This window comes from Orycteropus afer, unplaced genomic scaffold (assembly GCF_000298275.1).
Source record: "Orycteropus afer afer isolate SDZICR_OR568_19922 unplaced genomic scaffold, OryAfe1.0 scaffold00420, whole genome shotgun sequence".
Lineage (NCBI taxonomy): Eukaryota > Metazoa > Chordata > Mammalia > Tubulidentata > Orycteropodidae > Orycteropus > Orycteropus afer.
This window is the reverse complement of record NW_006922007.1, coordinates 1,200,748-1,224,089: the sequence shown is the minus strand read 5'-3', so window position 1 is coordinate 1,224,089 and position 23,342 is coordinate 1,200,748. Positions and strand designations below refer to the sequence as shown.

The window sequence follows — 23,342 nt, the reverse complement described above, 5'->3', positions numbered from 1 at the left end:
TGGTGCTTAATCCACTTCTGTATAGTTCCTTTCAAAGCTCAGGGCTCCAGGATTATCTTCTGTATCTCTGTCAATTGGTTTCTCTTTTCTTTGTTGAAGAGGGTCTGTGTCACTTGTCTGCCTATTCCTCCATCTTACCGGAAATCTTGCTATTGTTAATTCTTAAGATATAGAAAACATTATTTTGGTTGTTGTATATAAAAAAAAAATCCTAGAGATTCATACTGAGATACTTATAAAAGATGTATTATTGGGATTTGCTTCAAAATATCCAGAGTAGGGGGAGAGGGAGCAGCATTGGGGTGGTGGAGATGAAGTAAGACTAGATGGGAGTTGATGGCTACTGGGCTGAATGACTGGACCTCTATGTATGTTTTATTAGTTCTATGTGTTTTATTAGTTCCCTTATTAATCGGCTTCTGAGTTCCCCAAGGATACAGGCTGCCTCCTTATCTTTGCATTCCCTATACTATACCTTGATTCCAGTCAACTGTTAGGTCAAAGTCCAAGAGGGAGACAAAAGTGCCTTTCAGTGGAATGACTCCTGTCTCTGGCATAGGGGAGACCAAGGCTGGATCAGGTTTCTAAGGCCACCAAGGCTCTCCATCTTGCACCATACCCCACTATGAGGAACCTCCTTGAGGGGCACGCCCCCTGCTCTATGGGAAGGGCTTGGCTAGGATCCACCTGTCCTGCCACTAAACACAAGACGTTGACATTGAATAACCTACAACTGTCCTCAAGGCTCTGATTACAAGCTAAGTTCCATCTTGGAAGCTTGTTGCTGTGCTAAGCTCCATCTTGGAAGCTTGTTGCTTCCAAGTTTAGGAATTCCATGCACTCGTCAGAACTGGGGTTGCCTGTCAGGCTATACACCTTGGCAGGGCTTTGAACTGGCTGAGTCATGGAAAGATCTGAAGTTTAAAAATTTGGGTGATCTGGAATGCTAACCACAATGGGAAAAATTATGGGTTGAAGCCCTGGGAGAATTGGAAGAGGCGTAGTTAGCGCTTTCAGAAGCCCGATGAGCACCACTGGATCACTGCCAGGGCTGTGAAGAGCAACTCACATTCAAAGCAGTGCAGCTGGCTGCCATCTTTGAGCAAACATCATTTTAAATTCCAACTCACTGGGTCAAGAGATTTGGTTGCTATGCAACATGTATACAGCCTTTGTTTTCTAAGAGGAAGTTAAGTTTCTAACAGAGCTTTGATCCATAGTTTTTCCCATTCCAATTAGTGTTCAGATTCACTCACATTTTAAAAACTCTTGTCTGTTCACATCTTACTCTGGTGAGTAGTGACTGGGGTCTTAAAAAGCTTGCAAACAGCCATTTAGATGCAGCAACTGGCTTCTCCTCATCTGGAGCTTAGAAGAATGAAGAAAACCAAAGATGCATGGAAACAATTAGTCCAAGGTACGAGTGGATGACGTGAATCTCAGCTTACTTGATCCCAACACCAGAAGAACTAGACGTTGCCCATCTACCACTGTCAACCACTCGGAAGGGATCACCCCAGGAGATCATGGAGAGAGTGGGAAAACAATGTGGAACAAAACTCAAAATCACAAAAAAGACCAGGCTTACTGGTCTGATAGAAGCTGGTGAACCCCCTGAGACCATGGCCCCTAGTTAGGCTTCAGGCCTGGAATTGAACTCATTTCCACGGCTTCCAGCCGAATAGACAGGCATATAGGGTGAACATTTACACTAGGTAGGTACAGTCCTTAGAATGATCAATGAGAAGGCCAGTAGTTGCACAGGGAGATAGCGGGGGGCGGGGGCAGCAGATGCACAAGAGTGCATAGAAAAGGACACAGCACACAGAAGATGTAACTACAGGGAGGAAGTGGCAAGAGAGCTGTTATATTGTGGGGATTGCAGTCAATGTCACAACACAAAACGTGTATGAACTGCTGTATGGAAAATGAACTTGCTCTGTAAACTTTCACCTAAATCACTTTGTCAGCCATGAACGAACTGGTCCGGACCGGTTTGAAGCCTTACACCTTGGGTAGGGCTTGCACACGGCCAGGCTCCAGCCCACACTTCTCATCTTTAATGACCACAGCCTTCTTAGGCTTTCATTCTCAGTGGGGCATCACCAAGAACTCCCAGGTGCTTCCCAGAGGCCAGACCACCCCCACCTCCCACACCACAGAAAAGAAGCCCACAGCTCACAGTAATAGAAAACCATTTGTTTAATTCTATATCAAACCACTTTCACAACAGTGAAAATCAGTGACTGGTTAAGGTGTGCCACCGTACATAGTGTCATTGTCTGACTAGCCCACAGGGTGGTGAGGAGTGGGGTGGGATGGAGGCTGTGTACACAGAGAACACACACAAAAGGAAAACTGCCTTGGCAAAAGGGCAAGGTGGTGAGCTGCAGGGTGGCAGGAAGGGGGCTCCGCACTGGGGCTGGGCCAGCAGTCCCAAGTCGGTTCCCTGCTCCAACCCCTGGTGAAGGGGGTGCAGGGAACCGTAAGGTTCGAATTCAAAGCACACGTGGCTAACCTGGTGTGGCTAACAGGTTCCCAGGATGGCTTTGCTTGTGGAGCTCTTCTGGGTTCATTCCATTTCCATCAAGAGTCCAAATGGTTCTTCTTCCCTACCCACTTTACCTTTCTCAGGAAACCCATTGCTGTTAGGCCCACATGACTGAAGCCCGCTCTCCCACCACCCGGTGGAGCCCATCAACCCCCTTTCTGGAACTGAGAAACACTCCTCTGACTTTAGGGATTTCTGAAAATGATAAAAAAAGGGCACTAGAGTGGGTGCCTTAAGAATGTTTACAATCTGTCAGGTGCACAGTAAAGCTGGTGGCTTATTTCTACAGAATGGATTCAGAGATCAAACCACTGACTCAATACTTGTATTTTGTCTGTTTAAACACTGAACTCTGGTGTTGACAGGTGCATGGGGGAAGGATGGGGACTGTGGAAAGGGGAGCGGAGCTTCCCTCAGCTTCTTCCAGGTCTTGGTTTCCCTGCATTATGCAGAGCCACCCAGGGAAAAAGCACTACGTGAGGCTTTCTGCCACTTTTTGGCTATTGCTGGCAGGTACGGCTTGGACAGGCACAGAGAGGGCGATGCCCCCAAAGGAAGTCCATCCTCCCACCCTTGGGAGCGCCAGGAAGAGACTGGCTTTTCAGGAGGAGGCCTGGCAGGCAGCGCAAGAGCTGTTCCTCCAAGTGAAGGGTCCTCCGGGCCTGACGCCACATGCCCTCAGTCGGGTGGAGGAAGCAGCCTGTAATATTGAAAGCAATTCAAGGGCTTGAGAAGAAGAATATCCTCTGGACTGCAAAGGAAGGAAGAGCACATCACATCACCACTGAAGGACCCCCGGCCTCACTGCCCGGCTTCAGCAATCCTCTGGGTTGCCTGCTCTGGGGTCACATGGTTTCCAAGGAGTTTGCTGGGGGAATCCATCAAGCCGTTCCACAATCTGGCTCCTAGTGGCTCTCTCCCCCCCTGCCTCTTCCTCAAGAGCTTCTAAGGAGTATGATCTTCAACAGGCAGCTGGGCCCACTGAACAGAGCCCCAGCGTCCGTGGGCGGCTGCTGGTTCTGTTGCCCCTGTGCTGGTTCCGCTGCACCGGCTCCCACTGCAGTCTCCGCCCAGCTCTCTCTGCCCAGCAGTCAGCCCCAGCCTCGGCAGTGGCCTAAGCTCTGTGCCCACTGGCAGAGGGGCAGACGTGCAGAGTTTTTTGGAGAAAGCTGCTGGAAACCTGTGAGTGCAGCTGCATGTCTTATGGATATAATCTATGCCAGGAACTAGGAGGCCAGCCGTTCAAGCTGCTCTCTGGGGCCAAAGCCACTGAGTGCCAGGGCCAGAGCCAATAAAGCTCTTTGACTCTCTCGTGAATTCATGAAGCGATGGGACATACTCCAGGTCTGGCTCCGCAATCATGATGTTTATGGGACATAATTTCTCGCTGCTCTGCTGGGGAGGAGGGTAGAGGGCAGAGCAGGCCTGGGATCTGGAAGGGGAGCTAGAGAGCTCGAGGAGCCCCACTGGCTTCCGAGACGCTTACCGAGGGGTATTTAAAGAGATGAAAGACAGTTTCTGTAAATACCATCTGGTTTGTCCCTCTGTACTGTTAGACCCAGGTGAGATTACACTCCGGCAGTTTCTCTTTTGCCATCTCATTTCTGTGCAGAGTCAGGACCCGCTGAGCTGGCTGGCACAGGATTTCAGGGTGTCACCCGTGAGAGGAGACCAACGTCAAGGCCTGAGATTATAGTAGGGTGTCATGATAGTGGCCATACTCAGGGGTCCTCACCAATTGTTCCTGAGTCCCAAAGCTTTGATGGAGAAGCAAGACTCCTTGAGGTGTTGCTGGCCCCACTGATTCCAGGGGTCAGGGTTAGCCAGGGAGCCAAACACCAAGAGTGGGGATGACGTGTCACCAGTCCAGAGGCCCTGCCACGGACACAGGCTGGGGGCGCAGCATTAGGCGATCAGGAGCCAGAACATGATCACCAGGGCCACAAACAGGAAGAGGCGTGACAGGAACTGCTCGTCCACATACTGGGGCGTCCCAGGGACAGCTGGAGAGAAAGGAGGGAGAAAAGGGGCTGTCAGAATGCTCCAGCTGTACACCCCACTCCAGGCCAGGAGCCAACAGCATTGACATTCACCTCTTTACCACAGAATCCTGAAGACTGAAAAACTTCCTAGCCCCAAATGTATCAGGCAAAACAACAATGTGCAGAATGTAAAAATTCATCCTACAAAGATTTCGCATGCAAATGCAAGCTGACCAACAAGAAGTGCTAAGACAAAGTCTTAAGAGAAAAGAAACTGTCTGCTAAGCACCTCTGTGTGCTATGCTCTGTACACACTGCTACTTGATGGGTGGGACTACTCCCACTGTGCACAGGAAGAAACTGAAGCACAGGGGTACGAGGTGATCACAAGGTTCCTGACGGAGCAGCGGAGCCCCACAGCTGTGCTCTCAGCTCTCAGTCAACACTTCTTCCCAAGTGGCCTCCCGAGTCATGGAGTCACTAGCTTTGGCACTGTTGAGCCAGGGAGGCTCAGAGAGCCCCACAAGGAGCACCTGCCTTTCCCAGAGGAGAGAATCGAGGCCCAGACAGGCAAAGTGACCTGCCTCTCCCATCACACAGCAAGCTAGGGGCAGAACTGGGGCAGTAACCTGGGTCTCCACTCCCTTGAGAACAGCTATCATTTAGAGATCCCTGTCCTGACTTTGCAGGGAGGAAGGTAAGAGAAGCTACATTGAAGGTGGGGAAACTGCACCAAACACAATAGGAGAAAACTCTGTGACTGTTGTCAGGGGACATGACCCAGACTCCAGCCTGGCTGTGAAGCTCTGTTTAATTGGGGAACTCAGGTTCGAGGGAAGCAAGCTACCAGGCAGGTTCCTGCTGCCTATATGGTTCTGTTCCTCCCTCGGAACAGAGCATGCCCTGGCTTTTGGGGTCTCCTTCCTCTGAGGAAACTACCTGTGAACCAAGCAGAAACTTTGCAGGATGGGGAGGTGAAGAAGGGCACTGCCAAGGTTGTTTGGTGCTGTACTAGACCACTGAGGGCACTGATGGATTCATGCAGTCAGTCACAAAGATGCAGCAATTGCTTGCTATGTCACCACAGTACTAGGGTGGGGCAGGGAACGACTGGAATGACCCACAAGTAGTTTCCCGTCTTAGGATGACCCAGGAGTGGATTACTACCTTGAAATCACAAGCTCCTGAGGCCAGGAGCCACACAGTGGTCACATGTGTCCTGCACTGTGCTCAGAACACACGAGCTCTACTGACTTTGAGCAGAGCTCACTCGACCGTGACACCCGTGCAGGTTCCTCGGGAAGGATCTGGCCTGGGAGTCAGACTGTGACGGAGCACAGGGCGCTGCCTCACCACCCCGCTCTACATCTATGCAGCTGGCACACTCAAGCCAGCTGGAGGGAGAAACTGAGCAACAGGTGCCACACCTAGACAGGGTTCCCAAAGGGCTGATGCTTGGAACCAGCCCGTGCTGTAGTCCTGTGGGAAGCTGCCAGAGATGCCAGAGAACAGAGGCCTTGACTCTTTACAGGTCACCTCGCCCCTCCCCACCCCAACGGTCAAAGTGTAGAGAAGTGAGGACTACACTGTTTCTTGGCGGGCTATCATTTACCATTTTCCGTTGTACGGACGTGGAGCACATCTCGGCAAACACGACCGAGCGCTTTTTTAATGTAAAATGAAGCTGATCGCACAAATGTCCCTCCGAGGTGCCGTGAGGACCCAGAGTTTGTAACGGAAAGGACTCTGCATAGTGCCCACTCACTGGCACAACCACCAGCAACTGAAAGGAGTTTAGGACATCTGAAAGCCTGATTATCCGTGCAGTAACAATCATCCGTAATTTATATAAGGCCAAACCACAAGAGTCTTCAGGTAGGATTACAAGATACAGTCTAGAAGGGAAGAGTCCTACCTGGAGGAGGTCGCCCATCATTTATGTTAAATGCTGTCGCAAATATCCCAAAGGGAAATGCCCCAATTCCAAAAGACATCTGGAAGCCACCATCTCCAAATCCAAATCCTTGAAAGCCCTGTGTGGAAGAAATGCATGTGAGAAGGGAAGCCGGCGGCTCCCCCTGTACCTGTCAAACATAGTCCACCCTACATGAGGGTCTTAGACACATGGTACCCACCTCTCCTGCTGCCCTGCTATCTTTTTCCAAGGCTGTACACCCTTCCTTTCCATCTACATCCACAAAGCATAAGAACTCCCTCTGCCCTTCCAGCCTTGGGTCTAAGCTAAAGAGCTGTGAATGGGCCAAAAAGGGCTGGCTCTGACCCAAAGTCAAATACCTGCCAACATTAAGTTAGGGTTTTTAGTTCTTAAGATTCTTTCCTAGAGTCTCACACTAACCAATAAAACACTTTCTATGTGTCTTGTAACACCAAAAAACTGGCAATAAGCCCCATGTCCAATTACAAAGGAGTATCAAAATAGACTACACATTATCTGTAATAGCAAAAAAGTGGGACCTTAATTAGCCAACAATGAAAGTCAGGGTCAAAATCTTGACACATGCTCTGGAAGCACCATTATGATAACTTTGGAGCAATGTAGAAAAACTCTTGCGACAAAGTTACCACACAAAACTGTTCCAACACCACAGTCACAAGTGCATGACCATATGTAGGTACGTGAACTCTTAAGATAGCCATACGTTTTTTTCCCCTCCAAAATTTTTTTAATATTGTACATTAATTTTAAAATTAAAAACTTTTCCAATTGCTTATGAAAGTAATGTGTGCGCATTAAAAGACATTCACACTTGACAGGAAGAACTGAAGTAGGAAGTCAGAGGTCTCCTTGGTTGCCCTGCCATCTCACACCCTCCCCTCAAAATAATCACTGCCCCCGGTCGGGCCTACTGCCTACAGCACCTTCTCTCCCTGCACCTTCACGCTGCATTATCCTTCACATGAAAAGATGCAACAGGAATAGGAATATTGTGCATAAGCAACCATCACTTTGAAAGCACCACTGTGCGCCGCGCACCGTGCTAAGCACTGGGAAACAAAAACTGCATTTAGCATTACGTGCATTTTCCCACTGCTGTCAAGTCCATTCTGACTCACGGTGACCTGTAGTACTATAGAACTCCAGACCCTATACTAGAACTGTCCCATAGGGTTTCCAAGGCTGTCATCTTCACAAAGCAGACTGCTGGTGGGTTTGAATCGCTGACCTTGAAGTTAGCAGCCATGCTCTTTAACCACTATACCACCAGAGCTCCTTAAACTAGGACTCAGAGAGGTGAAATAATTCGACCAAGTTTGTATAGCTCAGATCTAAAACTAGGTCAATCTGACTGGAAAACCCATGCTCTTAACTACTACACACATCTTAAAAAAAACAAAAAAACTCCTCTCCTCCCCTGCCTCGATCCTTAAAAAAATGACTAAAGAGTGACAAAAAGAAGAAAGAAACATTCTTGGGCAACTGCTTCCCCTAGCGAGCTGAATGACTCACTGCCGAGTCTCCTGTAAGTCATGGAAGTCGCCATTCCCTGGCCCACATCGAGAAGCCCGGCACCTAGCTTCAAGCTTCTCACTGGGCAGTACTACCTATAAAAACAGTTTAACAGCTGATTTAATTAAAGGGAAAACTTACAAGGAAGGAAAACAACCGGTTTCCTTCTTCTTGGTGTCGAAGTGCCTCCCAGTCAGCCCCAGCATGGCTGAGTCTCTGGGCTCCTGGGACCGAGGCCTCTTACCCAGGAAGGTGCAATTGTTTCATCAGGGGCCACTGCTTCATCAGTGCAGCCTGAGGACTGGCCTACTGCCTTCCCTTCTGTACAGTCCTACAAGCTCTCACACCTGCAGGGTTCACGTTCCTGGGGCCGAGTACGGAACAGCATCACTGGTGACTGTGGGTACTGGGAACACTAAAGTTGTACATGACTGTCATCAGGCCAGGGCCTCCGGCTTCCTGGGACCTCAGACTCTGGGTCAGAAGCTAATGCTCAGTGGGTAATCAGAGCCTAACCAAACCAACACCAAACTCAGTGCCGTTGAGTCGGAGCCAACTCATAGCAACCCCTCCTTGGGTTTCTGAGGCAGTTATCACTACGGAAACAGATTGGCCAACCTTTCTTCTGAGGAGTGGCTGATAGGTTTAAACACCAGCCTTCTGATTAGCAGTCAAACGCCTTAGGCACTATGCTGCCAGAGCTCCTAAAGGGTTAAATTGGTGTCACCTAGTGGTCAAGGGCAGGAAACTTCAGTAATAGCCAGATCTGGGTTTGAGCCCTGTCTGTGTGACCCTGGGCAAGTGGCTTTACCTCTCTGAGCCTTGGTTTCCTCTTCTGTTAAATGGGTTGATGTGAGGCTTAAATGAGGTCATCCGTATAAAGCTCTTAACAAACTGTCCTTTTTATATAACAGTCAATCAACAAGTATCCATTCTTATCATTACGAGGATCTTCTGGAGAAGACCTCATTTTCCATCAGGATCCCTGACTCAATAATCAGTAATTACTGGGAATCTGAAGGAAATGTCATCATTGAAGTAAGAAAAAAGAAATGTGTGTAGATATGGTCATTGTAACATTATTTATAATAGTGAAAATTGGAAGTAACTAAAAAGTCCTTTAATAAGGAAAACCTACATAAATAAAAATGTATCAAAATTCAACGGAATAAACAGCCGCCTTTAAAAACAATGAGGATGATACTGAAGAGCATCACGGAACAGATTTACAAACCAAAGTTTCAAAGTGCAAACAGAATGGCGGTGACTTCAGGGAGTCTCTGACTTAACAAGGTATTCAAGTTACAATGAACCACACTTATGACCATTTTGGGGGGCGGTGGTTTACATCTAACGTTAGTATATGTATGATCAAAACCAAAAACGAAACTCACTGCCGTTGAGTCAGATCCGACTCACAGCGACCCCTCTTTGGGTTTCTGAGGTGGTATCGCTACGGAAGTAGACTGACCAACCTCCCTTCTGAGGAGTGGCTGGTGGGTTTGAACCGCCACCCTTCTGGTTAGCAGTCAAATGCCTTAGGCATTATGCCACCAGAGCTCCCAATATGTATGTATGTATAAATTAAAATACATCTGTAAGTTTATACATAATGTCTCCAACTCCCAAAGACAAATAAAGGGCAAATTTATAAAGACATTGGTAATAAAAGGCAGTAATGATAAAAACTTTAAAAAAAAAAAAAGGAAGTATTCAACTTATGTCAGATTCAATTTACAATGGAGTTGTCAAAACATCCCGTCATAAGTGAGGGACTAACTGTACCTAAAAACAGGTGTAAACAAGCATACCAAACATAGAGAACATGGGGAAATGAGAACATACTTATGCTGGATTCAGGCGATATGGGTATTTTACTTTTAACATTTTCTTTAGTTATATTTTAACATAGGAGCTCTGGTAGCATAGTGCCTAAGGCACTTGACTGCTAACCAGAAGGCTGGAGGTTCAAACCCACCAGCCACTCCTTGGAAGGAAGACGGGGCACTCTACTTCCGTAGTGATACTGCCTCAGAAACCCAAGGAGGGGTCACTATGAGTCGGGTCCGACTCGACGGCACATAACAACAACAACATTATTTTAACATGAAATTGTTTCGTAAGACTGAGGTCTAACTTAAACGTGCAAATTTTCGAGCCAGTACTTCTACTTCTAAGAATTTACCCCAATAAAATAATTGTGAATCTGCTTAAAGATTTATCTGTAAGCTCAGAGCATTTTTGAAATAGCAAAAAAAGAAAGAAAATAGCTAAATGCAAGCCAACCAAGGACGACATAAATTGTGTTAAGTTTATAAGACTTAATACTGAGTAGTCATTAAACACAGCAGCGCTGAAATATCAAGGATTATTGGTCAGTCTCCCCCCGAGGACGGAAACTCCATGGAGGCAGGGCTTTTTGCTAGGTTCACTGCTACATCTATCACCAGGGCTAGAATAATGAAGGCACTTAATGTTTTTGGAATGAGATGAAATTTTAAAAGGATTTTAGAAACAGGAGCCAAATATTATTTTAAAAAAAAATTTACACACACAAAAGATCTATAATAAAATTTGCATGCATCTACATATAATTTTGGGAGCTCTGGTAGCGTAGTGCCTAAGGCATCTGACTGCCAACCAGAAGGCTGGCTGTTCAAACCCACCAGCCACTCCTTGGAAGGGAGATTAGGCAATCTACTTCTGTAGAGATACTGCCTCAGAAACCCAAGGAAAGGTAGCTATGAGTTGGATCCAACTGGACAGCAGTGAGTTTGGCTTTGGTTTTATATGTAATTATAAGGAGCCCTGGTGGCACAATGGTTAAAAACACACAGCTGCTACCTGAAAGGTTGGTGGTTCAAACTCACCAGCCACCCCACAGGAGAAAGATGAGGCAGTCTGCTTCTGTAAATATTTACAACCTTGGAAACTCTATAGGGCAGTTCTACTCTATACAATAGGGTTATGAGTTAGATTAACTTGACAGCAGTGGGTTTGGTTTGGTATATATTATTACAGACTGTCAGAAAAGAAGAAAATAGACCAAAACATTTCTAGTAGTTATCTCTGGAAGCTATCATTATAAATGATCTTTTCTTCTGCTTTTCCTTTCTGCATTTTAGGTATTTTCTTTTATTTTTGTAACTAGGGAGAAAAATCATAGGGCCAAGAAGGAAATTTTAGAATGGGCTCCCTTCTGGATGCTTCTCCTAGAATGTTCCTTACCCCTCTGTTCTCTGGCTCTGGTCTCTGACCTTGAGGACGGGGAGGAGTCTTCTCTCTGAAACAGAAATGGTGTGAAATAAGTTTATTACAATCTGCTTTGAGCTGTTCTCAAAGCAGCTCCAATGGAATGGACTGGAAGCTCTTCACCCAGCTCCGGGTCCTCTGTCTTTGGCCACGTTCCCTACCCAGACAGCACCTGGTCCACGCAAACATAAGCTGAATTAAACCAAACGCTAACTCTTCATTCTATCTGCAACTGCTTTTCTTAACTGTAGAGAAAACCAGTTTGTTGTGAGATGTTCTTCACATTGTACTGCAGTCTCTGCCTCTTCCAGACAGCCTGATCCCGGCTGATTACGACACCTGTTCTGGTCCTGTGTGTTAAGGGATCATGGATGCAAAGATGTCAGGAATCCCAAATCCAAAGTGAAACAGAGGGCAGCGTGTCAGCTGAGAAAGTGGAGATTCAGGATCTCTCTGTGCTGCCACTACCTAACTTCAGCTTTACCTCCGACCACGCTTAGGCAAACAGCCCACACTGTACCTTTTGCTGCTGGGTCTCAGCCTCCCATCACTCATCCCACAAATACTGAACTGAGGGCTTGTTCCATGTAACTGGGTGGGATGCTGCCAACAGTAAGACAATACACACAGACCCTGTCGTTGAAGTGTTCGTGGGTTAAGGGGGATAGAGCAAACGGCAATGCAGTATGGGGAGGGATTTCTTTAATACTGGTGTGGTAGTTCAGTTGGTGTGTCAACTTGGCTGGGCCTGGGTGAGTGGCTGGGCAGCTGGATGTAGTATTTCCCATGATGAGACTGGTCATCAACTCCATGGTGGAATCTACTGTGAGCAGCTGAGTAGCTGCCTTAGGGAATGTGGTCTGCTTCCCACATATATGCAGAAGCCTTGGGGAACGGTCTCTAGCTTATGGCACGCCAGGACCCTGCATGTAGCTGTGTTGTTGTTCAGCAGCTTGCCATGCTCTGCCAATCCTGGGATTTACAATGGACTTGAATTAATGACCTGCTGTATGGTTTGGTAACATCAGGACCGTGCCTTTTCACTTGTCAACCTTGGGCTTGGCAGCCTCAGCAGCCAGCAGCCGTCTGAGTGAAGAAAAGCCTCTAGCTTCAGTGGGCCAGGAGCTGGAGGCAGAGCTAAAGACCAAGGCTGAGGGGCTTTCACCCAGCCCCTAGAGCCTGGCACTTTGAACGGGAACTTAAAGCCTCCAAATTGTAAGAATAAACTCCTGTTTGTTAAAGCCATCCCATTTGCGGTATATTTTTGTCAGAGTGGTACTAGGGAACCAGAACAGAATATGGTACCGAGAGAGTGGGGTGCTGCTACCTGAAATGTGGAAACAGGAGTGGAGTGCGTCCCTGACCCAAGACCCTGGCAGAGAGATCCTGACTTACAGCATGAAACATGGCAGGAGCAGAGCCAAGAGACTGGCAGAGAGACCAGCATGAGAGATGGCAAGAGCAGAGCCCAGAGACTTGCACTGAACAGCAACAGGCTTACCAGCCCACGGAAGAGAAAGCCGAGTGCCATTGGGTAGATGGCTTCCTGGCGGAGTGGACTGCCTTCGGGCATGAATTGGTAGAGAAGACCTGCATAAAATGGAGTAGCAGGTTGGCCAGCCCACAGAGCAAGAAAGCCAAGTGCTTTCTGGGCAGAAAGTTTTCCAGTGAAGTGGGTTACCTTCAGCATTAATCAGCAGAAGCGGAGAGACAAGGAAATGGAAGCAAAGCTGTCTTAGCCTGAAAGGGTAGGACCATGGCCTTTGGGGGTGGAACGACCATAGCCACCTAGTTTCAAAGAGCAAGGCCTTCACCAACTTGGTTCTGGAGTGTGGGGCTGCTCGTTCATGTGAGCCAGTGGGATGGAGCCATAGCCGCTGCCCCAGAGTGAAGGGATGGGGCTGCCATTACCAAGAGGGAGAGGAACGGGGCCGCCAGGCCAAGGGGGTGAGGTCGCCACTTAGAGGAACTAGGGGACCAGAGCCACCCAGTGAGAGAGGGCTGTACAGATGTTACCCGATGAAGATCTGTACAGATACCAAGTTGACAAGGGGTGGAATTGTGGCACTAAGTAACCAGAACAACTGGTATGGAGGAAGTATGGTGGGACATGGTTAAGAGCAACTAATATGGAGAAGAGAGGAGGAGGGAGTGGGATGAACAGGAATGGGAAGAATGGGAGACAGGAAAGAGAAAAGACAAAAACTCATCAACGTGAAAAGTTAAATCCCTTTAAGAGAAGTCTAATGTGTCTGGTGTACGTGCATGCTGAGAGGTGCCAAACCACAAGGGACCCGGACCCCTCAGCACTGGTGTTTGTAGAATGCTGGAGCCACTCACACCTCCATTTTTAGACATCGCAAACTCCACAAAGCCTCCCAGGGTCCCACCCCTTCTCTGCTGGCACTTTGTACACCTCCTTCACCTGTGCAGCAATCACGCTCCCTGCAGACACTCTGGCTGTACAGGCCATTTCCCCAGGTGCCCCTCCACAGCACTTCACACACTTACAACTGTGAAGTCTTATACATGGCTGGGTCTTGGGCTCAACCCAGTGCCTGCCTGCTGGTACATGCTCAGTAGTATCTCTGTTACAGCCCAGCAAGTGGACCCCTCTCCCTCCAGGCTCGCTCCCATATGGAGGCCAACTGCCTCAGAACTGAGTGCTCAGCCAGCTCTTGGGAAAGGCGGTTATTCAGTGGAACTGCATTCATGTCCGAGGGCAAGAGTGGATGTGAGAGGTGCCCCAAGCCCTCACCTGGGGTCCTGCTGCCCAGTGCTGCCCCGGCCGTACAGCGGGATGACCTTGTCTCGGCTGATGCCAGCTTTGCAAACCGGACACACCTGTCTGTTAGGTCTGGTCTCCAGCCACTGCAAACAGAAGAGAGATACCCATGAATGGCTCTAGGTCCATCAGATGCAGGCCAGGTAACACAGCTGTTGAGAGGAGTGCCAGGGACCTCAAACCAGGAAACATCAGCACAACCAGGGAATACATCAAGGAACCGCCTCTCTTCGGTTCCTGCTCCTGGCACTCAAATATTTACAAGTGGGGAAATCAAAATTGTGTTTAAATACCATCACAATCAAACAGGCTTCTTTATGCTTTGTTTCTCTCTAGGGGCTCCCAGCAATACAGCAGGAAAGACTCACAACCCTGAGGCTACAGCCAGGAGTCTAACAGACCTGGCCTCAGTTTACTCAGGCTGCTGCTGCAGGTGTAATGAACTTGAAATCCCCACCTTTCCTGATGGACCAATTGTTCTCCCATAGTAGCCATTTCCTTCTCTTGGTGATCTCATCTCTCTGGTCATTTACTACATGCTAAAGGATACACACCCTGCTCATCCTCTTAAATATGCTCAATGTTTTTATGTACTTTCATTGATTTTTGCACTTAACTATTATTAAAAACCCCCAGAGTCCCGTTTTAGATTTCTCAGGCCTTTTCACTGGTTACATTATTTTAACTTTCTTGAAAACAGAAATAATAATAAAAATATATCACCTGTCACGTCGTTATAAAGGAGCCCTGATGGCCCAACGGTTAAGTGCTTGGTTGCTAACCTAAGGCTGGTGGTTTGAACCCTTTCAGTGGCTCCATGGGAGAAAGACGTGGTAGTCTGTTTCAGCGAGGATCGCCACCTTGGACACACTACGGGGCAGCTGTACTCTGCCACGTGGGGTCGCTATGAGTCAAAACTGATTTGACGGCTCCTAACAATCTACTTCTGTAAAGATTTACAGCCTCAGAAACCCAATAGGGGTCACTATGAGTCGGAATCAACTTGAAGGCAGTGAGTTTGGTTTTGAGTTAACAAGGTCTCTATAGACATCAGATAATTTTATGGATGTGTGTGTATGCGTGTGTGTGTATGTGCATGTATATATGTTGTTGATGCTAGGTACCATGTGGCTCATGGCAACCCCATTGTGTGCAGAACAGAACTGCTCCACAGGGTTTTCAAGACTGAGGCCTTTTAGAAGCAGACCGACACGCCTGTTTCCTGAGGTACCTTTGGGTGGGTTCAAACGGCCAACCATTTGCACAGTAGTGCTTAACCATTTGTGCCATCTGCCACCAGGGACTCCGTATATATATATGTTTGTGTGTACATCTCTGTTTATCTTAGAACCTGAACTGCATCTTTAGGCACAATGATCTGATGCTTGGAAACAAGATCTAGGACCTTAGGCCTCCAGCAGCATCTAATGCATGATTTTGTATTCTACTTCCTTTATCTTACAGCTGATGTATCTGAAACTGACACGCTACATGCTCTTCATAAACCCACGGGTGATGTGTTCTCCCAGACCCCTCTGAGTCAGAACTTGTAGCCAGGACAACACAGGCATACCTCTTTGTTGCTGTCCCTCTCCCATCCAGGTACTGGGACCCTAGAGGCCTGGAACACCGTCCTCCCCCAACATTCCTAAGCTACCCAGGAGCGTGGGTCTCAACTGTTGACAGCTGCACAGTCAGCCGGTGCTCAGTGGTTATTCACAGCCAACTGTGACCTCCAGGCCAGCTCGGTATCATCAAGCAGGCACCTGGGGCCTGGGTCTCTGTGAATATGAACTGGTTTGCGTAATAATCTAAAGCTTAGAAAACAGACTTATTTTTTTTCACAAAAGCTCTTTGTTAATACCAAAAAGTCTCTCTTCCTAACACTTTTACAACCTTTAAGATGGCGGGGTGCGGGTGGGTGGGGACGGGGTGGGGGTAGGGAGTATGTGTTCATATAATCCAAAAGCAAACTCACTGCCATTGAGTCGATTAACTCATAAGGACCCCTCCTTGAGGTTCCCAAGCGGTATGTCTATGTAAGTAGACTGCCTAATCTTCCTTTCAAGGAGTGGCTGGTGGGATTGAACCACCAGCCTTCTGGTTAACAGTCAAATGCCTTAGGCATTACGTCACCAGAGCTCCCACTGATATGATACTCAGTGTCTTCAAGTCAAATCGAACCCAACTCATAGCAAGCCTTCCTTGGGTTTCCAAAGTGGTATCTCTATGGAAGCAGACTGACCAGACCAGTCTTCCTTCTGAAGAGTGGCTGGTGGGTTTGAACAGCCAGCCTCCTGGTTAGCAGTCAAATGCCTTAGGCACTGGGCCACCAGAGCTCCCACTGATATAATAGAAGATAGTTTTTATAGAGGCAGAGTCTCACAAAAAGAAAAGACCTAATATACCATCAAACCCAACTCCATTTATAAATGAAGAATCGAGACCTAGAGAGGTGGTGGCCTGCAAAGCCACACAGGCCACTGGTATCAGAGTCAGGACCATCTAGGATGCCATACTGGCACCTTATTTCATCAAGTGCCTGTCAGTGGCAGACCTGTCAAGAGGGTTGAAGGGTAAGTAAGCAAATGAGCCCACAAACAGGGGAGATTGCAGCTTCTGACAGCAGTCTCTTGAGACCAGGGGTGTATTGTGCAACCCTAGCTGATGAAAGACAAAGTAAAACAAAATGCATCTTACCTGATGTAAACACGGCCAACTGTCAAGAGTCCCAAGGGCAACCAGTCATCAAGAAGAAGGGGGAAAAGGAAGAAAGATGCTTTCATTAGCAGAAACGCTGATGGTGGGTCGGGGCAGCCAAATACGAAAACAGGGTAAAACTATGGAGAGCTGTAATTCGCCTCGGGGAGTTAGCTCAACTCCTGTAGCCACCCTCATTGCGGCACTTGAGGCTAAAGGGTGCTGGAAATTAGCAATATGAATGGCAAAACTGAACTAAAATCACAGGAAAAACAAGGCAATGGAGACAGGATCTCAGTGCCCACTCCTGGGATCCTGCCTACCTGGAGATTCCCAGGCCCCAGGCGATCGCAGATCCTGCTTCCCTACATGGTCACCTTTGCGGGAGCTATAGCCTCTGATGGAATTCAATAAAAACGAAGGACCCTCTGTGCAGAAAGACCCTTGGGCGCATTCTCTAGCATGGCGCGCAATTCTACTCTTGCCTACAGAGGAGTCACAGCCTCCGCAGGCTCAGAAGGGATGTGTGGACGACCAGGCAGCCCAGATCCAGTTTTTCACAAAGTTTTCAGGCTGTTCTCAGCCTTGAGAGCTCTGCTGGCAGGAATGAGCTTAGAAGGTTAAGTCTACTCTGAAAACCTCTTCAAGGAAGGAATAAGAAAGACGGAGATGCTATTGGGCAGAAAGGGCTCACCGTGGTTCACTGTGCATCACACCTCCAAGACTGCTGTCCAGTCTCTCACCTGTCCCCACGTCCAGTCCTCCCCTTCTATCACCCAGCACTGCTTAGACTCAAAAGGCCTGTAATGTCTACGACTGTGTGCCAGGACGGTGGGAAATACAGACATGGGTCCGGTCCCTCACGTAACGAGCATCTTTTCTAGCTGAGTACAATTTAGACTCAGAGGCGGGACGGTTTCTTTCCGCAGAAGTGTAGCCTCACAAATCAGATAGATACACAATCTCCCTGGTCAGAACAGACACCTAACATCTGGTTAGGTGCTGTTAACTGGGCATCACTGTTCTAAGCTGAGCTGGGAGCACCCCAAACCACGGCAGAGCTCACTGGAAAATTCCCCCAAAGGCTGTCGGGGGTGGGGGGTGGGAAGTGAAAGTGACTGAACAGTGCTCATAGAACTCTCTGGGTTATGACAATGGTGGTGACTTCTCCCACTTATTAAGCACCTAATACATGCCAGCTGTGGCTGAATAGCTTTTCATTTGCTAATATCACTGAATGGTGGCATGAACCTACGAGGGGTCACATGAACCTCCATTCTATACACAAGGTACAGAGAGGCTAGCAGCTTGGCCCAGGGACTAGAAACGTCCTGTTTCATCGTAGAGTCTGTACTCTTCCTAACGGTATCACGCCTGTCTTTGTTCTTCATTCCGTCCCTCATTTCAAGCACTGGTTTTATGATACCCCAGGGTATCTCCAGCTTCTAGGGCAGGGCTGATCGTAACAGTCTCTGCTTAAAACTTAATGATTAGGTGCCAGGGCTTCTGCTCCGTTTTATTTACTCATCAATGAATTTATGTTTTATCTTTCACATTGTTGCCAAATTAAACTCCCTGCCTTAGGGGTAATAACATACCTTTTGCCTGACCCAAAGCCACCCTTCAAGGGCCAACTCAAAAATCTCAAAAGAAAAAATAAACCTTAGCATTTACCCAGGTTTTCAGAGCCAGGAGGGGCCTCTGTAACCATTGAGACTGGCATGGGCACTGACTGGCTCCGTTCATTCTGATGTACATGAAACCTAGTACCAGTTATGATGATTGTGACGAACACTGAACACGCAGTATTTACTATGTGCTACTTGTTCTTCTAAGTCTTTTACATTATGTTGAGTCACTTAATATTCATAAACCACACTGTCCAACGAGGCACAGAGTGAGTCCCTTGACTGAGGTGCACCAGGGAGGAAGGGGCAGGCTCAGGAGTCGTAAAGAGGCAGCTTGGCTCCACAGTTCTTGCTCACAACCTGCCTGTCCGGCTTCTCCGCTTAGCATGCAAGAGGTGCTCATTTATTACCTGCTTCCATCCCAGATGGGGAGCTGGAGGCCAGGGCGGGGACACCTGGGTGTCCAGGGTCACTCAGCTCAGAAGCAGCACAGCTGGGGTATAAACTTGGGTCTGTTGCCTCTCGGGCCTGAGAGCTTTCAGCCTCAAGGTGCTCCAAATCCGCCCAGGGCACAGGCTTTCTAAATTTGGCAGCGTGTCCTGCGGGGCCACGGTGAGGGTACCTACCAGAAGAGGTGGCCACACAGGCTGATGACAGCGTCCTTGGCTGTGTCCAGGCAGATGTTGCACTCGAAGGTGCTATCTTGCCCTCCGCTCTCGCCAGCACCGTTGCTGCTCCCGCTGGGCCCCCCGGCACTGGAGTTCTCAGGGGACGTGGAGGCTGAGGGCCCCTTGCTTGCCATCCTTCGCTGTTAGCAAGGCTCTGAGGTGGAGAATCTTCAGGAAATCCTGAAAGGCAAACAGCCTTTAATCGCCCATTTCCACAGCCCACTTCTTCCACCTTTGGTACCAACATCCCCATCTCTCAGCTCCAGAAGCCGAGACCACGACTGACCCCTGAGCAGACTTTCTAGAGGCTGCAGAGATGACGGCTGTAGAGCACTGGCTGGAGGACAATGACTCAGAGACTTCCCCTGAACACAGCCCAGACTGTACCATACAAATATCTAAACTGCACAAATCCACAGCAGGCTCGACACGGCTCTCCATGGAAACTAGGACCTTGTCTCCCTTGCCTTTACACTCTCCTACGATAACCACCCCAGGTGTTAAGTATATGCTCAATCACATTGCACGTCCAGGCTGTATTCTAGCTGGGGTGGCCTCTCTACTGATGGGTGAATCTGCTCAGGCCAGGAGCTTATGCCTGGAATATGCCCAAATATACAGCAGATTCTGTGACGGTGAAAGGTCAGCACTGGGAAGGGTCAGAAAGGTCCCTTGGCCCACTGTCTTCTACACTTCAATCTTTTGCCGTGTCAGAACACTACCTATCTTACTTTGTTTAAATCTATCAACAGTTTAGCCTCAATTCATTAAAAAGAAAGCTTATTAAATGGAAAATGAGTAGTATTCATCGTAAGTGACAGGTCACTATAAATGCAACGTGGGAAATGCTGTTCATCTTCCTATCCCCTGACAACAACATCTGGCCTACTCACACATGCTTCGGGGAAACCTCATCTCGTTCAATCTCTTCAGGGAACTGAGGCCCAAGATCACTCAGCTCGCTGACAGGTGTGGAGCTAAGACTGGGATTCCAGATGTCAATTTGTATTCAAACAACTGTACAACCGCACACCAAGCTAGTCCCCAAATGCTGGTAGAAACAGTGTTGCTCACTATCACCTCCAAGTCAGAAAACCGGGCCAAGAGTCCAACAAGGAAGAAGAGACCAACACACCAGTAATATCCAGAAACTGAGGGTGCAGATTAAGAATCTGTCAGGGGCCCGATCTGGCCACCCTCACCATTTCAGAAATCCCAAGTACTCGGAATGCTGGCTGGGTACCACAGTCAGAGAACCGGAGCCTTGCATGCTGGCCTCAGCCTGCTAGGTGGTTTAAGAAACTTCCCTTCAGTCTCTGAGCCAAGCTTGCCCCCTCTAGCTGAGACGGTGTTGTACCAGGTCATCTCACTCAATCCCCCTTCAAAGCCAGCGGCTCCCTTTCAAGACTGGGACTCACCACTGAAAGGCCAGAACCACTCTGATTTGAGCTTCCAATGTACAAGGAGATAAAGACCAGAAAGTCGTGCGTGGTCTTCTCAGACCAGAAGACTCTTCCTTCTGATGCAGACTTAACTCCCAGCTCATGCACGTCCCTTATACCATAACGCAGCTCCCTTACCATAACACAGCTCAGTGACTGGAGCAGGGAGAGGAGGTCATTCACCGCCACTTTTTCACTCAGTTACATCATTTTACGTGATGTCCCAGAAGGGCAGCTTGCTGCTGTGGCAGCACCAGTGCCTGGCTGGCCTTGGCTCCGAGACCTTCCCCCAACCTCCTGCTTTCTCCCCTCTCACATATGAGCCCTTGCTCGTTATTTTAGCTGAAGTATCCCAAACACCTAACTCAAGTATGTTTCTTCGTTTTGAAAAAAGCATCTTTAAAATCAAGATTTACACACACAGATGTGGAAAGACAACCATCAAACTGAGTTCAGCTCACTGATCAACCTTAACGTTACTACAAGTGAGACCAACTCCTGATGTGATGTTAACGAGAGTCGGCTGCACTACCAATCAAGTGTTCTCACCTCCAAACATACGTGCTCATCAAGCTTCTAAAATGAATTACCCATTTACAGAAAACATGGGGATAGATGAGCGTGTGAACAACTCTATGAATCAGGCAAATCCAGACGTAAGACTCTCTCCGGGACAAATAACCCAGATTCTTCCAAAAATAAACAGCATGAGCAGTGGGAGTGTGGGGGCCTCGGGGAGTTACAGACTGAGACGAAGCAGAACAATCATCCGCACCGTGTGGATCTCACTGGAACCACTTGCTAAGATGAGTGACTAAGTTAGATTCAGCTTGGGTATTTGTTGACATTAAGGAATTAGTAAATTTTGTTGGGTGTGATAGTAACATTGTGCAATTTTTTTTTTAAATGCTCATTTGTTAAAGATCCACATTTAAGAATTCATGAAGGAAGAGATAAGATATTTGGGATTTGCTTTAAAATATTCCAGGGGGAAAAATGACAGTGGAGAGAAAAACAAATGAAACAAGCACGACAGGAAAGTGACGAATGCTGAAGATGGGTGGTAAACTGGGGTTTGCTGCACTGGTCTATTACCGTGTGTTTAAAAATTTCTATACTAAACCTTTCTAAAAGAAAAGTCAGGTCACAAAAGAGTACATATATGAACTTATTTGGATAAAAACACAGCATGTGCACAGGTACATACATACATATGCAAAGAAAATGTCTAGAAGGCACACATTAAACCATCAACTGTTATTTCTAGGATTGTGACAGGACAGAGTTTTTCCATTCTTTTCTTATTTTAAAAGTGGCCCTGGTGGCACAGTGGTTAAGCACTCAGTTGCTAACTGAAAGGCTGGCGGTTCAAATACACTAGCTGCTCTGAGAGAGAAAGATTTACAGCCTTGGAAACCCTATGTGTCAGCTCTACTCTGTCCTATAAGATCATTACAAGTTGGAATCAACTCGATGGCAATAAGATTTAGTCTGTTTTAATGTTTTGTAATACGCGGATACTACTTTTACGAGAGTATTTTTAAAAAGAAAATTACAGTAGGCTTACATGTTATATTTGTCACAACAATGATAAATATAAATACTAGAAAATATGTAGAAAAATGTGGAAGAACACAGCAAACCGTTAACATGATTATCTCTGTATTAAGGAGCTCTGGTGGCAGGGTGTTAAGGCATGTGGTAACCAAAAGGTTAACAGCCACCAGCCATTCTAGGGGAGAAAGATGACAATCAGCTTCTGTAAAGATTTCCAGCCTTGGAAACCCTATGAGGGCAGTTCCATTCTGTCCAATAGGGTCACTATGAGTCAGAATCAACTTGATGGCAGTAGGAGTGGCTCTGGCGGTGTAATGTAAATCCTTGTCTGCTAACCAAAAGATGAACAGTTAGAACCCACCAGCCACTCTGCAGGAAAAAGATGTGGCAGTCTGTTTCTTTAAAGATGAAGCCTTGGAAATCCTATGGGGCAGTTCTACTCTGTCCTACAGGGTTACTCTGAGTTGGAACTGACTCAAACAGCAACAGGTTTGGCTGTTTTGGATCTCTATATTGGTTGCGGAATGACTTGTACTATCTAACTCCTTTATTTTTATAATAGTGATATTTTCACACATATTACTGTGATAGCTGGAGTTGTGTGTCAACTTGCCTGGGCCATGATTCTGAGTGGTTTAAGCAGTTGTGATGTGGTTATTCCCATGATGAGATCAGATGTACATGTTTTGAGCAGCTAATCCACTGAAACGGAGTTTCCCTAGGGGTATGGCCTGCTTCCAATATATATATGGACATCCTAGGAACGTAGGACACTCTTCTGTGGATCTGGATCCTGGTGTGCTGCCTACAAACTGTCCATGAGCCAACAATCCACCACTCGGCCTGGTGATCTTGGATTCGTCATTCACTGGAGTCCACAGCCAGGATACTGGTTGCCAACCTTGAGATCATCAGCCCCTGCAGCTGAGTCGGGAAAAGCTTCTGGTTTGACGTTTGATCCAGGAACTTGGGACTTGCCAGCTTCTGTAAGTGTGTGAGCCATTTTCCTAAGATAAATTATTTTTTCTCTCTCTCTGTAAGTTTTACTGGTTTTGCTTCTCTAGAGAACCCAGCCTAACACAATTACTTTTGAAATAAGACAAAATAGTAATGTTTTAAAAAATCTTCCCCCCATTAAGTTCAACTGGCATAACATACTATACAAAACATTGTTCCACCTACTACTTTGGCGAGTAGCGACTGGGACCTTAAAAGCTAGGAAGCTGCCATCTAGATGCAACAACGGGTCTCTCCTCGTCAAGAAGAAAGAAGAAAACCAAAATTAATGGAAACAATCAGTCCTAGCGA

General features: G+C 47.4%; 1 protein-coding gene across 1 annotated transcript; it reads right to left on the bottom strand.

Annotated features, from left to right (window-relative positions):
* Positions 1–4,456: 4,456 nt before the first annotated feature.
* Positions 4,457–19,169, bottom strand: RNF185 (ring finger protein 185). Its single transcript, XM_007953935.2, has 6 exons — positions 18,994–19,169; positions 16,740–16,758; positions 14,013–14,125; positions 11,231–11,285; positions 6,449–6,566; positions 4,457–4,554 (listed from the first exon to the last, which is right to left on the bottom strand). The coding sequence occupies exons 1-6, from the start codon at positions 19,167–19,169 to the stop codon at positions 4,457–4,459; spliced, it is 579 nt and encodes a 192-aa protein (XP_007952126.1).
* Between the last annotated feature and the right edge of the window lie 4,173 nt (positions 19,170–23,342).